Genomic DNA, 12453 nt, shown 5'->3' with positions numbered 1-12453 from the left:
TTGATACTGTAACTCGTTAATATTGAAAGTTGGATGCCATGCTTAACTCCAGCCATACTGGAGAAAGCCTGTATAACAATAGCAATAGCAATAGCAGACTTATATACCACTTCATAGGGCTTTCAGCCCTCTCTAAGCGATTTACAGAGTCAGCATATTGCCCCCAACAATCCGGGTCCTCATTTTACCCACCTCGGAAGGATGGAAGGCTGAGTCAACCTTGAGCCGGTGAGATTTGAACAGCCGAACTGCAGTCAGCTGAAGTAGCCTGAAGTGCTGCACTCTAACCACTGCACCACCTCGGCTCTTACAACAACTCTGCTGTAAGTTATGTTGAGGATGAGAGGAATAGAATAGAGTAGAATAGAATAGAATTCTTTATTGGCCAAGTGTGATTGGAAACACAAGAAATGTGTCTTTGGTGTGTAGGAAATTAGCACCCAGCCCTTTCCTAGAAAAATGAAATATCCTGGGAAATATTGAAAAGGCAGTACATATTTCCATGGATCAGAAATTCCATGGATCAGAAAGTCCTGTTTTTAGACAGGAAACAGACTCATTCTTAATAGCCCCCCACTTTTTTTTGTCAATGAGCCTTTAAAGCAGTGGTAGTCAACCTGGTCCCTACCACCCACTAGTGGGCGTTCCAGCTTTCATGGTGGGCGGTAGGGGTTTTGTCCAAAACTGAAGCACTTTCCTTTTTTTAAATTTAATTGACACTTAAAAAAAATGTCATAACATTATTTAAAAACATTTTCATTAGGTTTTCATAAAATCACCATTACTGTGGAACCGGTGGGCGGTTAGAAAATTTTACTACTAACAGAGCAGTGGTGGGTTTCAAAAATTTTTTGAACCTACTCTGTGGGTGTGGCCTCCTTTGTGGGAGTGGCTTGCCGCCCATGTGACCGGATATGAAGATGCCGATGACACTTGTCAGAACCACCTTAAATTACCTCACATACAGCACTGGCATGCATAAGAATATGATGTAAACTTGTTTTTTAAAAGGCATCTTTGGTTTGCGTTAAAACAACTTCAATACACGCAATGTTCTGATTGCACGACAAATGCAGTAGTCATCCTTACCTTTCACAGAGGCACTGAGTTTTATAAATATGAGCCTGATAGTGTAGAATAATCATATCCAAGGAGCAGTGGTGGGTTTCAAAAAATTTTGGAACCTCTTCTGTAGGTGTGACCTGCTTTCCGGATCCACTGGTGGAACCTCTTCTAACCGGTTCGGTAGATTTGACGAACTGGTTCTACCGAATAGGTGCGAACTGCTAGGAACCCACCTCTGTTACAGAGATACAAAAGTGGGCGATAGGTATAAAAAGCTCGACTACCCCTGCTTTAAAGCTTAGCTAGTCTACTTTACATAATAAAGAAAGGATTATCCTTCCAGAGAAACTCACCACATGTCATCTGGAAACTCAAACTTGGCCCCATGGGAGTCTGATAGCCAATCAAAATACATTTCTTACACAGGAACAGGAAACAGAGGTGGGGCCGAACAGGGGCTTGCTGGGATTTTTTTTTTAAAAAAAACCAGCAAGCCCCTTCCTCTTGCTCCCTCTTCTTCTTCACCCAACATTGAAGCATGTGATCACTTTTTCTGTTCAGGACTCATCATTTTCTGTTCAGGCCATGTGGTCCTGTCCACCATTAAACCATCTTTCCAAGCAGCCTCCATGTCTCCAGTGTCTTTTTCCCCACTTGGAGCCGAACCCAGATGGACATTTATTCCAACAGGTGCATATGCTCTTGAGTGTACATAAAAAGGCAAGACACATTTGTCAAGAATCACAAGGTACAGAACTTAATGATAGTCATAGGGTACAAATAAGCAATCAGAAAACAATCAATATCAATATAAATCGTAAGGATACAAGCAACAAAGTTACAGTCCTGCAGTCATAAGTGGGAGGAGATGGGGGATAGGAACGATGAGAAGACTAATAGTAATACTCATGCAGCCTTAGTGAATGGTTTGACAGTGGTGAGGGAATTATTTGTTTAGCAGAGTGATGGCGTTTGGGAAAAACTTATTGCAGAGGTGTTGTATTATTCAGTATGGTAGTCCTCGACTTACAACAATTCATTTAATGACCGGTTATAACTGTATTGAAAAAAGTGACTTATAGTGATGTTCACACTTAGAACTGTTGCAGCCAGCCCCATGGTCACATGATCAAAAGTCAGACTTTTGGCAACTATTTATGACAGTTGAAGTGTTCTGCGATCCTTTGATCACCTTTTGTGTCGTAACAAAGTCAAAGGAGAAATCAGGTTCATTTAACAACCGTGTTACTAACATAATAACTGCAGTGGTTCACTTATAACAACTGTGGCAAGAAAAGTTGTAAAATGGGCAAAATTCCCTTAACGGTATCTCTTAGCAACAGAAACTTAGTGCTCCATTGTGATTGTAAGTCAAGGGCTACCTGCATTTAGTCTAAATAGTGGTTTACAATGTCTTACAATATGGTTCATCATTAATATCATAAAGGTGGTTTGGATCCCCTGTCAAAAAATATGAATATAACTTACTATCTGGGATGGAGCAAAAGGGAATAAGTAACTTTAAAAGTAATTTTAAAGTCCGTCTGTGTCTCTGTTGTCTGTCTGTCTGTCTGTCTATCTATCATCTATCTCAACTACAGTGGATACAAAATGTCTCCTGTTAAAATCCCAGGTTTTTTGGGGGGAAAATCAGACCGAGATAAATCACTTCAGACTTTTTTTCCACTTTTAATATAACCTATAAATTATGCAATTCAAAATAAAAAAACAATAGCTTTTAGGAAGAAAAAAATAAAAAAAATAAAACGAAAACTCTCATGTCTAACCTTTCTCTTGTTATCTTTTTCTTTCGCTATTTTTCTTATTTTCCCCATTTTTTATAATCTAAATATATATACATTTGTACATTTGTTTATCAATGTAACACAATTCTTACAAAGGATAAGATTAATTTTATTAATTATTAATATTAATAAAGCTATTGGGGAAAATGGGCTAATTTACAGAATGTGTTCAAAATCTGGACCGGTAAGTTTGAAATTTGAAAAAAATACTTCAACGCAGCCATGCCACCCTACTGATTCTCAGAGGTTCACTTGATCTGTTCCATTCTAGTCCTAGGGAGGGAGGGAGGAAGGTTTCTGACAGTAATTCCCACAAACAAACTCAATGGGGAAGCCAAGAAAAAGTGGGAACTTTCTTCTCCCATTGACTTTTTTTTTTTTGCCCACCTTGGGTCATTCTGTTTATTTTTTTTAGGTAAGCAGATACCTCTAAAACAATGACCCAATGGGTCATGGCTTGTCTAGTTTCAAAATAGAAAAATAGATAAACAGATAGAGATACGTAAATAGATAGGTTTCTGTATAGTCAAGCTATATTTCATTATTTAAATGTTGAATAACGACATGGAAACTGTCTCTGGCAATTCTCAGTCATCCGTCTTCAAAGAAAAACAAGAAAATCCAGTTGCCTCTTGACAAAGCACCTTTGGGACAACCATGATCTGGATGACTGAGAGTCCACAGACTTTTAGCTATGCATTTTGGGATGAACACTCTTGTGCAGGAATATGAATGGATTTCCAGAAAAATTGCAAACCACAGGAACCATTTGCACTTCAGTTTGAGATGCAGACAACACAGGTTCATCCCCAACAACCTGTGCCTGTCTTCAACAGTGAAGGGACACAGGGCAGCAAACATCCTGCAGCCAAGAAGGCTCCACTCACATTTGCACTACTCAGATTATCCTGAGGACACAGATAAACCTCAAAGTGGCCTCAACTACTCAACAAAAGAACAAAAACCAGCAGCCTTTTGCAAGGAATATAAATCCTTCCATTCCCCACCATCCAGTCAGAGTGAAAGAAACTTCTTGAATGAGAAGCAAAATGTCTTCAAAGCAAAACAAGAACGTCCAGTTGCCTCCTGGAATATCACCTTTGGGACAACATGGAAAAATAAAGCAAAATATAATTTTGGTCATTTCTGTGTGTCTGTTATATTTAAATCTGAAAGAAAGATTGAAGAATGGATGGGAAAAAATGTGTGGGGTACAGACAGAAAATGCCCAGAGTTCTATAAAAATTCTAATCATGAGATGCCTCAGTTGAACAGTGATATACAGGGATCTCAAAATTATGCACATTAAAACTGAAAATCCCTGCCAAAGCAAATTTGGGTTGAATTAGTGTCATGGTAGAAAAGAACACAGAGATTAGAGGGAAAAATCCCATTCATGATATATGTAGAGTAACAATCGTTTTAAAAATTAAATGCAGTTAAAAATAGCAGATATTTTTATGTTGTGTGAAAGTGGCATGGAAGCAAGAATGGTATTACAAAAGAGTGTTGTTCTAACTGTGTCCTATCAGTTTACTTTGTTAATTTATTATTAATTATTTTGACTCTACCTGGACAATGAAAAGGAGTTTGAAAAGGAAAAGGATGATTAGAATAATGCTTCCCTTTCAGTTAGATATAATCAATTTTAGGACAAAATTGAGTTTTTCCCACTGTACCGATTAACTTTTTAATATGGCTCTATGGTTTGGCAATTGCAAGAGTTTATTTTAAATGTCTATGTATAATATGTTTGCTGCTGCTACTAAAAGTTTTGTGAAGCAGGTTGGTGATGGAGATCGATTAGTTCCTGTCCGTAGCCTCAGTGAAGCTGATAAATATCAACCTCTCAGTCTTGTTATCAAAAAGAAAAACTGCTTTCTTTCTAAAAGATCAAAATGTACATCAACACCATTCAGCCTTAAGGACATTCTTCAAGGAGAGAAAGAAATTTCTTCAGGTAAGTCCTATAAAGTCCTTCAAAGTGTATAATAGAATAGAATAGAATAGAATTCTTTATTGGCCAAGTATAATTGAACACACAAGGAATTTGTCTTTTGTTCATATGCTCTCAGAGTACATAAGAGAATAAAATACATTCATCAAGAATAAAAAGATACAACACTTAGTGATAATCAAGCTTACTAATAAGCTGTCAAATCATACTAGCAAACAATAAAAACAATATAAACTGAAAGATACAAGCAACATGGTTATAGTCATAAGTGGGAAGAGATAGATGCTAGGAAGGAAGAAAAGAAGAATAGTAATATAGTCTTAGTAAATTATTTGACAATGTGGTCTAAATCGGTACATAATTTGCTCAATAACAATAACAAAATAGAAAGTAAAGCAGTCTTGCGGGAAAGGCAAAGCTGTTATTAAGGGGGAGAAAAAGAATTCAAATATCTTGATATTAAGATTATTAAAAGGGGTGTTTTTTTTGCTAGTGCATTCATTACAGGATTGGAAAGCTGAGGAATACATTTTAAGAATTTGCTTTATGTTATTAAAGCATTTATTCATTTTGTGTGACCTGTTCTCTGTAATGGGATAAATATATAATACCTGATTGCAATGTGAACTCTAGTATGTTTGTTTAGACATATTGCCTAACTGAATTCGATAGGATTTACTTTGTAACAGATATCCTTAATACTGCGCCATTAATATTTAATTATACACGTTCGTACATTTTATTATAACTCCAATGAAATGTGACATTTCTTTTCTTACATAACTTAATTTGGCTGTATTATAGTGCTATTTCCATGTCACACCATTTCTTCCTTTTATGTTACTGTAGCTGCCTAAGCTTTTCAAAGTTTTAAATTGGTTTTAAAATAAATGATAGGGAAATGCTTTTAGTGTGCCAGAAATGCATTTTTCATATCTTTGTAAAGAAGGAAGCTAATAGAAGAGAGCACACTTCATGGTCTCCTACAGCGACATCCTGCTGATAACATTTATTATAGAAGCGGAAGGTATTCGGAGCACAGCTAATGTGAAGCAAGCAGAGAGTCCTAGGATGCAGAGTGTTAAAGGGCCACATCTTCTCAAAGGCTCAATATGGCTACTTCAAGGCTCACCCATAGCTGTCATAACAGAAATGTTAGCAGTGCATGTATTTGCATGATCAGACATCAGGCCTGTGACCTTTCAGGCAATGGATTTGGAAAAGGGTTCACAAGATATCTGTCTAGGTAGTTTAGCCCAAGCCCAATATACAGACAAAACCTAAGGTTGACCTCAGATCAGACATACTCACAACAATCTTGTAGAGTATGTTTAGTAATTCATAGGGCACACCTGAAATTAGTTATGCCACTGCAGTTAAAGCTAAAAGGAAGTATATCTTGGTCGAGTCTGGATGGAATCCAAAATCTTTTATCTCTCTACTCATTTTGTGATTTGTGTACAAACATTTTAACTTGTCATATCACGAAATCTTATTTGATTCTATAGAGAAGGAATGTTGTTGCGTGCAATTTGGGCTGATAACAGTGAAAAACCTTTGTGTCGTAAGAAATGACATAATATTTTGCACACCGTTGCTAATTATATACTCTGAAAAGAAAATGAATGAGATAAATATATTGGAACCTTCAGTGTGTGTGTGTGTGTGTGTGTGTGTGTAAGTAATCTATTTCAGAAAAAAAAACCAAGAAAACCCTTTCTAGGATAATATAATCTGGAGTTTATCTGAAGATTCCAAGATTGGTTTTATTTGTTCACCAAGTCTATCATATCTTAATATAGATAAATATTATGTTTTAAAGACAACAATACACCATCTTTCTCCTTAGGTATTTCATCATACCAATTACTAAATTATGAAGACAAATCTGATGTAGCCCTTAGCGGCAAGCAAGGAAATCACATCATGAACTCTTCTGGGGTCAGTACTGCAGGGTCAGATTCCCTTGCAGTGAAGGCTTCTTTCGGTATTGTAACTAAGCATGAAGTTGAGGTACCAACATTGCTCAGAGAATTAACTAATAGGTTGGTATGATAATTTTTTTAAATACCTTGATGGATTTGCTTATTTTATGCCTACACTCTACTAGGGCTGGGTTTCAAAACTTTCAGCAACAAGTTCTCTGCCTGGTTACTTGGCAGGCATGGCCATGATGGGTGTGGCCTAGTTGGCTTCCTGCACCATGGCGGAAGGGGGGCATTTTTGCCTTCCCCAGGCTCTGGAGGCTTTCCTCGAGCCTCTGGGAAGTCAAAAACTGCCTCCCCTGGGTTCTGGCGGCCCTCCGGAGGCTGGAAATGGGCTTGTTTCTGGCCTTCTGGAACTTCTAGGAGGCCTGTTTTTCCCCTCCCCAAGTCTCTGTATGGGCCCTGCATTTACCTTGCCTCCAAAACGGGCTGTGTGGAGACTCCTGGGAGGGTGGGATGGGCGGGGCCAGCCAGGAGTGGGATTTGGAGATTCTCCAAACCAGCCATAACATTAGCTACAGGTTCTTCTGAACCCATGCAAACCCATAGCAGCTCACCCCTGCACTCTACGCATGAGTTTTGAGAATTATGAATATTACCCAAATCCAATAAGTGAGACTTGAGACATCATAAAAGGAACAATGCAATGCAACTCTGATAATTATTTCTCTGTTATTTTAGAAAAGTGGATTTTGAACACTGCCTTGTTCGTCAGTCACGAGAGAGTAGTAGAACGGTTCTCTGCGTGGTAATGGAAAGTATTAGAACCACTCGACAGTGTTCTCTCTCTGTCCATGCTGGTATGAGAGGTGACACAATGAGAGTAAGTGAGCATGCATATCAAAATCAATTGCATATATTGAATACTTTGCCTCTGGCTTTAAATAGGCGTCCACAAGGAGAATCAAAAATAATCAAGATGATGATCCCAATCATGTGATTTAAGTCCCACCCCTTTTTTACATATGTGGCGCATGTTGCAGGCAGGTGAAAATAGTCAGAGCTTTGATCACATGGTTGGGCCCAGCATCTTCACTTTTTTTGACATCTACCCAAAGGCATCCCTGCTTCAAGTATGCATCATTCCGTATTGATTTATTACAAAGACATCTTCCACACATGTTAATAATCATTTAAATAAGATTTACAGGAAAAAACTCCAGCCAAATAAACCCTTAATTTAATGGCTCTTGTAGAAGAAAGAAGGAATGCTGAAATGTTGCCTTTTACCCAAAAGTGTATAGTTGATCTCTAGTCAATCTATATTAGGGGTGGGGAATTATGGCCCTTTTGTGGCCTTCGCAGAATTTCTGAGTCAGCCATGATGGCTCAGGAATTCCAGGAGTTGAAGTTTACAAGTCATAAAGGGGTCATCTATGATCTATATAGACAAAAAAAATGTCTTGCTTACCTGTTAATCCATTTAGGTCAAAGATCTGCAGTCTCTGAAATCCATGAAAAATTATCCAGTTAAATGAATCATTGAAATTCATTTATATGCTTCGAAGAAGGGAGATTTTGATGCATGTATGGGATTTCCTTGCCTTCACGAACAGTCTTTGTCACTTCTCTTTCTGACCTATTCCGTAAGCAAGTGCTTCTTTGAGTTGTGCCCATGAATGTGCCAGAAATTTGCAATTGAAATTGAGCCCAGGGATGACTAGGGTTCAATCTGAGTACAAACAGCAGATTAGATTTATCTGATTTGTGCTTCAGACATTTTAATCATGCTCTATTCATTAGCTTATTTGTCATTTGTTCTTGGATAATAAGAAATTTAGGTAATAATAAGGATGATTCTATTTCCCTTGAAAAAAAAGTTTTACTGAAAATATACTTTGCTTTCTAGAACTTACATTGCAGTATATTATTCAGATGCTATTATTTTGAGAGAAATATTAATGCAGCATGTATTTTTCTTTTCCAATTAGTTTCATATTATCGATGAACATAATTACAAAGGGTGTGACAAAGCAATTGTCTTTCCTGCACATACAACAATTGCATATAGCATATTTGAGCTTTACATTCGCCTGACTGGTAATTTTGGTAAGTAATATTTGGTCTGCACTCTTGATCGTAAGTATGATCTAGATTATTCTTTTTCAGAGACTAAAGTTGAATATTCTGTTTTACACCCATTCTTCATCTCACAATGTAAATATAAGACACACTCTGATAATCTTTTTTTGAATGGTCCCTTAGCTGCAATATAGACACGCAGAATCATTTTTCAATAATTTCAATCAGAGGCAAACTAAGTTTCTTATTTTTATGAAATAAGAAATGGACTTTTATATAAAAAGGATGCATAGGTGAGGGAAAGTAAACCTTTCTATTCCTTCTGTTCATCTTATCATTGCTTGTTCCTCTTCCTTTGTATTTTTTCCCCAGTTTAACTGGAATTTGTCATAGCAAGAAAGCTGTTTGAGAAACAGCAATAGAGAATAAATTGCAAAACAGGAGAGCTAGTAACATTGTTTCATTCTTTTAAAAAATGCCAGTTTCATTTTATTAGAAGCATGATAGACTGTAACAATGTCTAGTAATAAAACTAAATAAATGCTACTGTCCTGAACAGTTTTGAGTCCAGGTTCAGTAACCCATTCATGTCATATTCAGATGAAAACTCCATGTTTGCTATTTATCTGTTGCAGCCCAGTCCAATAGTTACCTAACAGTTACTTAACTAATGCGGTATTAAGTAGTGCTCTGATATATCAGACTGAGGATTGCACTACTAACAGAATCTGTAGTCTGGCTGAAAAACATCACACGTCTCCAGTTACTACCATCTATCAGCAATGAGGGATTGGATTCGTTGTTCCTTCTGCATATTCTGCTCCCTTTCCAAGCTACTATAAAAAGCAGATAAGCGCAGTGTGGGTGGGATGAACAAGGGAGATTACATTGCAGCCACTACTTAGTTAATGCTGGCAGGTAGCAATAGGAAATCATGTTATCAAGCAGGAATGTTCAAATCTACATTTTTTTTTTACTCTTGCATCTGGTTTCCTCTGGGATTTTTTATCTATTGTTTTTAGCATAGTATTAGAAAGCTAAAAAGATACATTTTTATTTTCCTTGTAGGCTACTCAGACAAATTCAAGTACTGAGTAGTCTAAAAGGAAAAAAAATACATGGCGTCACACACAGAAAAACAATTTCCTGTACATTGGGAAGGGGGAGAAATCTGCACGCTAGAGTCAATTGTACTGTCTCCATTTCTCTCTTTTAATTCTAAAATAATAATTTAAAAAAATGATTGCCATTGTTTTATCATCAGTATACATGTTTTTTATTCCAGCAGCTTTGTCTGGAACCTAGGGAGAGAACTGTTGCATTGCTTAGAACATTATTTGTTCACAGTGGTAACTTGAACATGTGTAGACATGTGGGTTTCTCAGCCAGTATGCTGGTTGAGGAATTCTGGGAATTAAAGTCCATACAAGCTGCCAAAATTGAGAAATACTGGTTTAAAATGAAAAGATCAAACAGGGTGAAAAGAAAGGATGGTATACAATATCTGTACTGTATTCAAAAGAATGTAGATTTTTATTCATTATCATGTAAGTTTAAACCCCTTGGTTTAGTAAAGAAATTTGCTTCCAAGTTCAAATGTCCATTGCTGAATAACCCTTCCTCTAGATATTGTATCATTTCCTAATAATTCAATACTTTTACCTTAGTGTAATATCATGGTTATAAAACAAATGAAATGTCTTCATTCTCATTAATTTTTGCTGCATTTGAGTAACACTATTTCAAATACTTTTTTTCTACCAGAACTTTGTGTTACTCCAGAATCAAAAGGAGGATTTGAAAAAGAACCATCAAGATCATTTTCACTAACTAAATTAAGGAAAAACCTGTTTCATCGAAGTATGATAATTATATGATAAGTATAATATTTATTTACATTTCTTTGATTAATTTAAAGATGTTATTATCACCCTTAAATAACAGTGAGAATAGTTTTTTTTAAAAAAATCAGAACAATAACAGGAAGACTGTTATGGGACCAATTAAAATAATTGATTTCAAAAAAAGCATATATTTTAATTAACATAATTGATTTTACTTCATGTTAAATCCTATATTAGGGAGACACCTTTCAATGTTCAGCAACAAAATGTTAAAGCTAGGTATATTATGGTATTTAAAGTCTAATGTACTGTAATCCAGATATTCCCAAATCCCAGCAATCAGTTCTCTGATCTAGATTAAAAGGATATAATCATTGAAGAAATTTTACATATACTCAATCCTTGACCTAATGAGGAAGGATAAAATGTATAAAATCGCTAGTTAAAATATCGGGCAGAGTGCAGTTAACTGCTTTGAAGACATGGAGGTTCAATATGATACAACTCTTCTCTTCATATTTCTCATTCTGTAAAGGGGTGGCAAGTTTAATTTGTTACTGTATATCTATAGGAATTGTAGTTTATGTTAAATATTAATAGAACAGAATGAACCCTCCTTCACTCTCTGCTGATGCACAAATTCTAAGAATTCCTAGTAACTAAAATTAATGTTTAAGTGACACCTATGTATATTTTTGTTCCCATGTATGTGTTCATATGAGAGAAAAAAGAAAGTAAAAATTACTGAGTACGTTTCAGTGAATGTCATAATGGCATCCTATTAAGCAGCTATAATTATTCTATTAATAGCAAACGTGGAATAATACTATGACAAATTACATGATTAATGCAGTTTCTAACTTGAAGTGTGTTTTTAACTATTTTACTGTGTGACCCATATAATGTGCCACTTGAATTTAGTAATCTTTTTTCTTTGTGTATGTCTACTTTCTTACAGATAAAAGGGTGATGGATATCATTGTCCACTCAGATAATTATTTAGATGACCTTTTTGCAGATTATTATGAAAAAACAGGAAGCATAACTGACATTTCAACAAACTATTTCCGAGAAGGAGCCCATGTACGAGTGAATTTGCTTAATAACCACATTCCTAAAGGTCGTTGTTCTTTATGTGGTATGGGGAGTTCCAAAAGGGAAACAGTTTATGGTTGCCTTGAATGTTCTTTTAATGGACAAAAGTTTGTACGACTTCATGCTGTGCCTTGTTTTGATATCTGGCACAAAAGAATGAAGTAGATTTCTGATAAATGTTTAAGGGCTGGCTCCAAAGTTAATTGTACTTTGTTCCCTGTAAAACCAATGGAACTAACTAAGTCACAGCTATCTTTTCATCTTGATTTCAGTGGAATTTAAATGCAACTAACTTATTCTGGGTCCAATTCTGTATCTGAACTAGGTTTGATTGTGCCATCAAGCTCTGTGAATTTTGACTGTAAAAGACATGTAAAAGACAGAACCACCAACCTATTATTTGCATCTATGTTTTAAAAAGAGTTTTCTAGTTATAAAAATAAATATCAGTTGGAATAATTTAATAAAACTGCTTTCCAAAATTTGTTTTCTTGGATTTCCTTTGATCTACATTATGAAGATATGTACACTCTTGAGTTAAAATTTTAGATTTTTGTAAAATCTAAAAATGTCACAGCAGATGCTTAGACTTGGAAATATTTGACATTGAGGAATGTTAGCCCCAAATATTTACATCCTAGAAATTCTTGCATACTTCATGAGTCTTCTCTTTAATTGAG

The 12453-nt window shown here is 35.9% G+C and overlaps 1 protein-coding gene across 1 annotated transcript; it reads left to right on the top strand.

Annotated features, from left to right (window-relative positions):
- The first annotated feature begins 3307 nt into the window (after positions 1–3307).
- On the top strand, positions 3308–12255 carry PJVK (pejvakin). Its single transcript, XM_014060924.2, has 6 exons — positions 3308–4830; positions 6677–6872; positions 7494–7635; positions 8744–8861; positions 10599–10694; positions 11637–12255. The coding sequence occupies exons 1-6, from the start codon at positions 4605–4607 to the stop codon at positions 11936–11938; spliced, it is 1080 nt and encodes a 359-aa protein (XP_013916399.2). The 5' UTR covers positions 3308–4604; the 3' UTR covers positions 11939–12255.
- The last annotated feature ends 198 nt before the right edge of the window (positions 12256–12453 follow it).

This window comes from Thamnophis sirtalis, unplaced genomic scaffold, assembly GCF_051295495.1.
Source record: "Thamnophis sirtalis isolate CommonGarterSnake01/CBP01778 unplaced genomic scaffold, rThaSir2_p1.2 scaffold_1, whole genome shotgun sequence".
Classification (NCBI taxonomy): Eukaryota; Metazoa; Chordata; class Lepidosauria; order Squamata; family Natricidae; genus Thamnophis; species Thamnophis sirtalis.
This window is presented reverse-complemented; position numbering and strand designations above follow the sequence as displayed.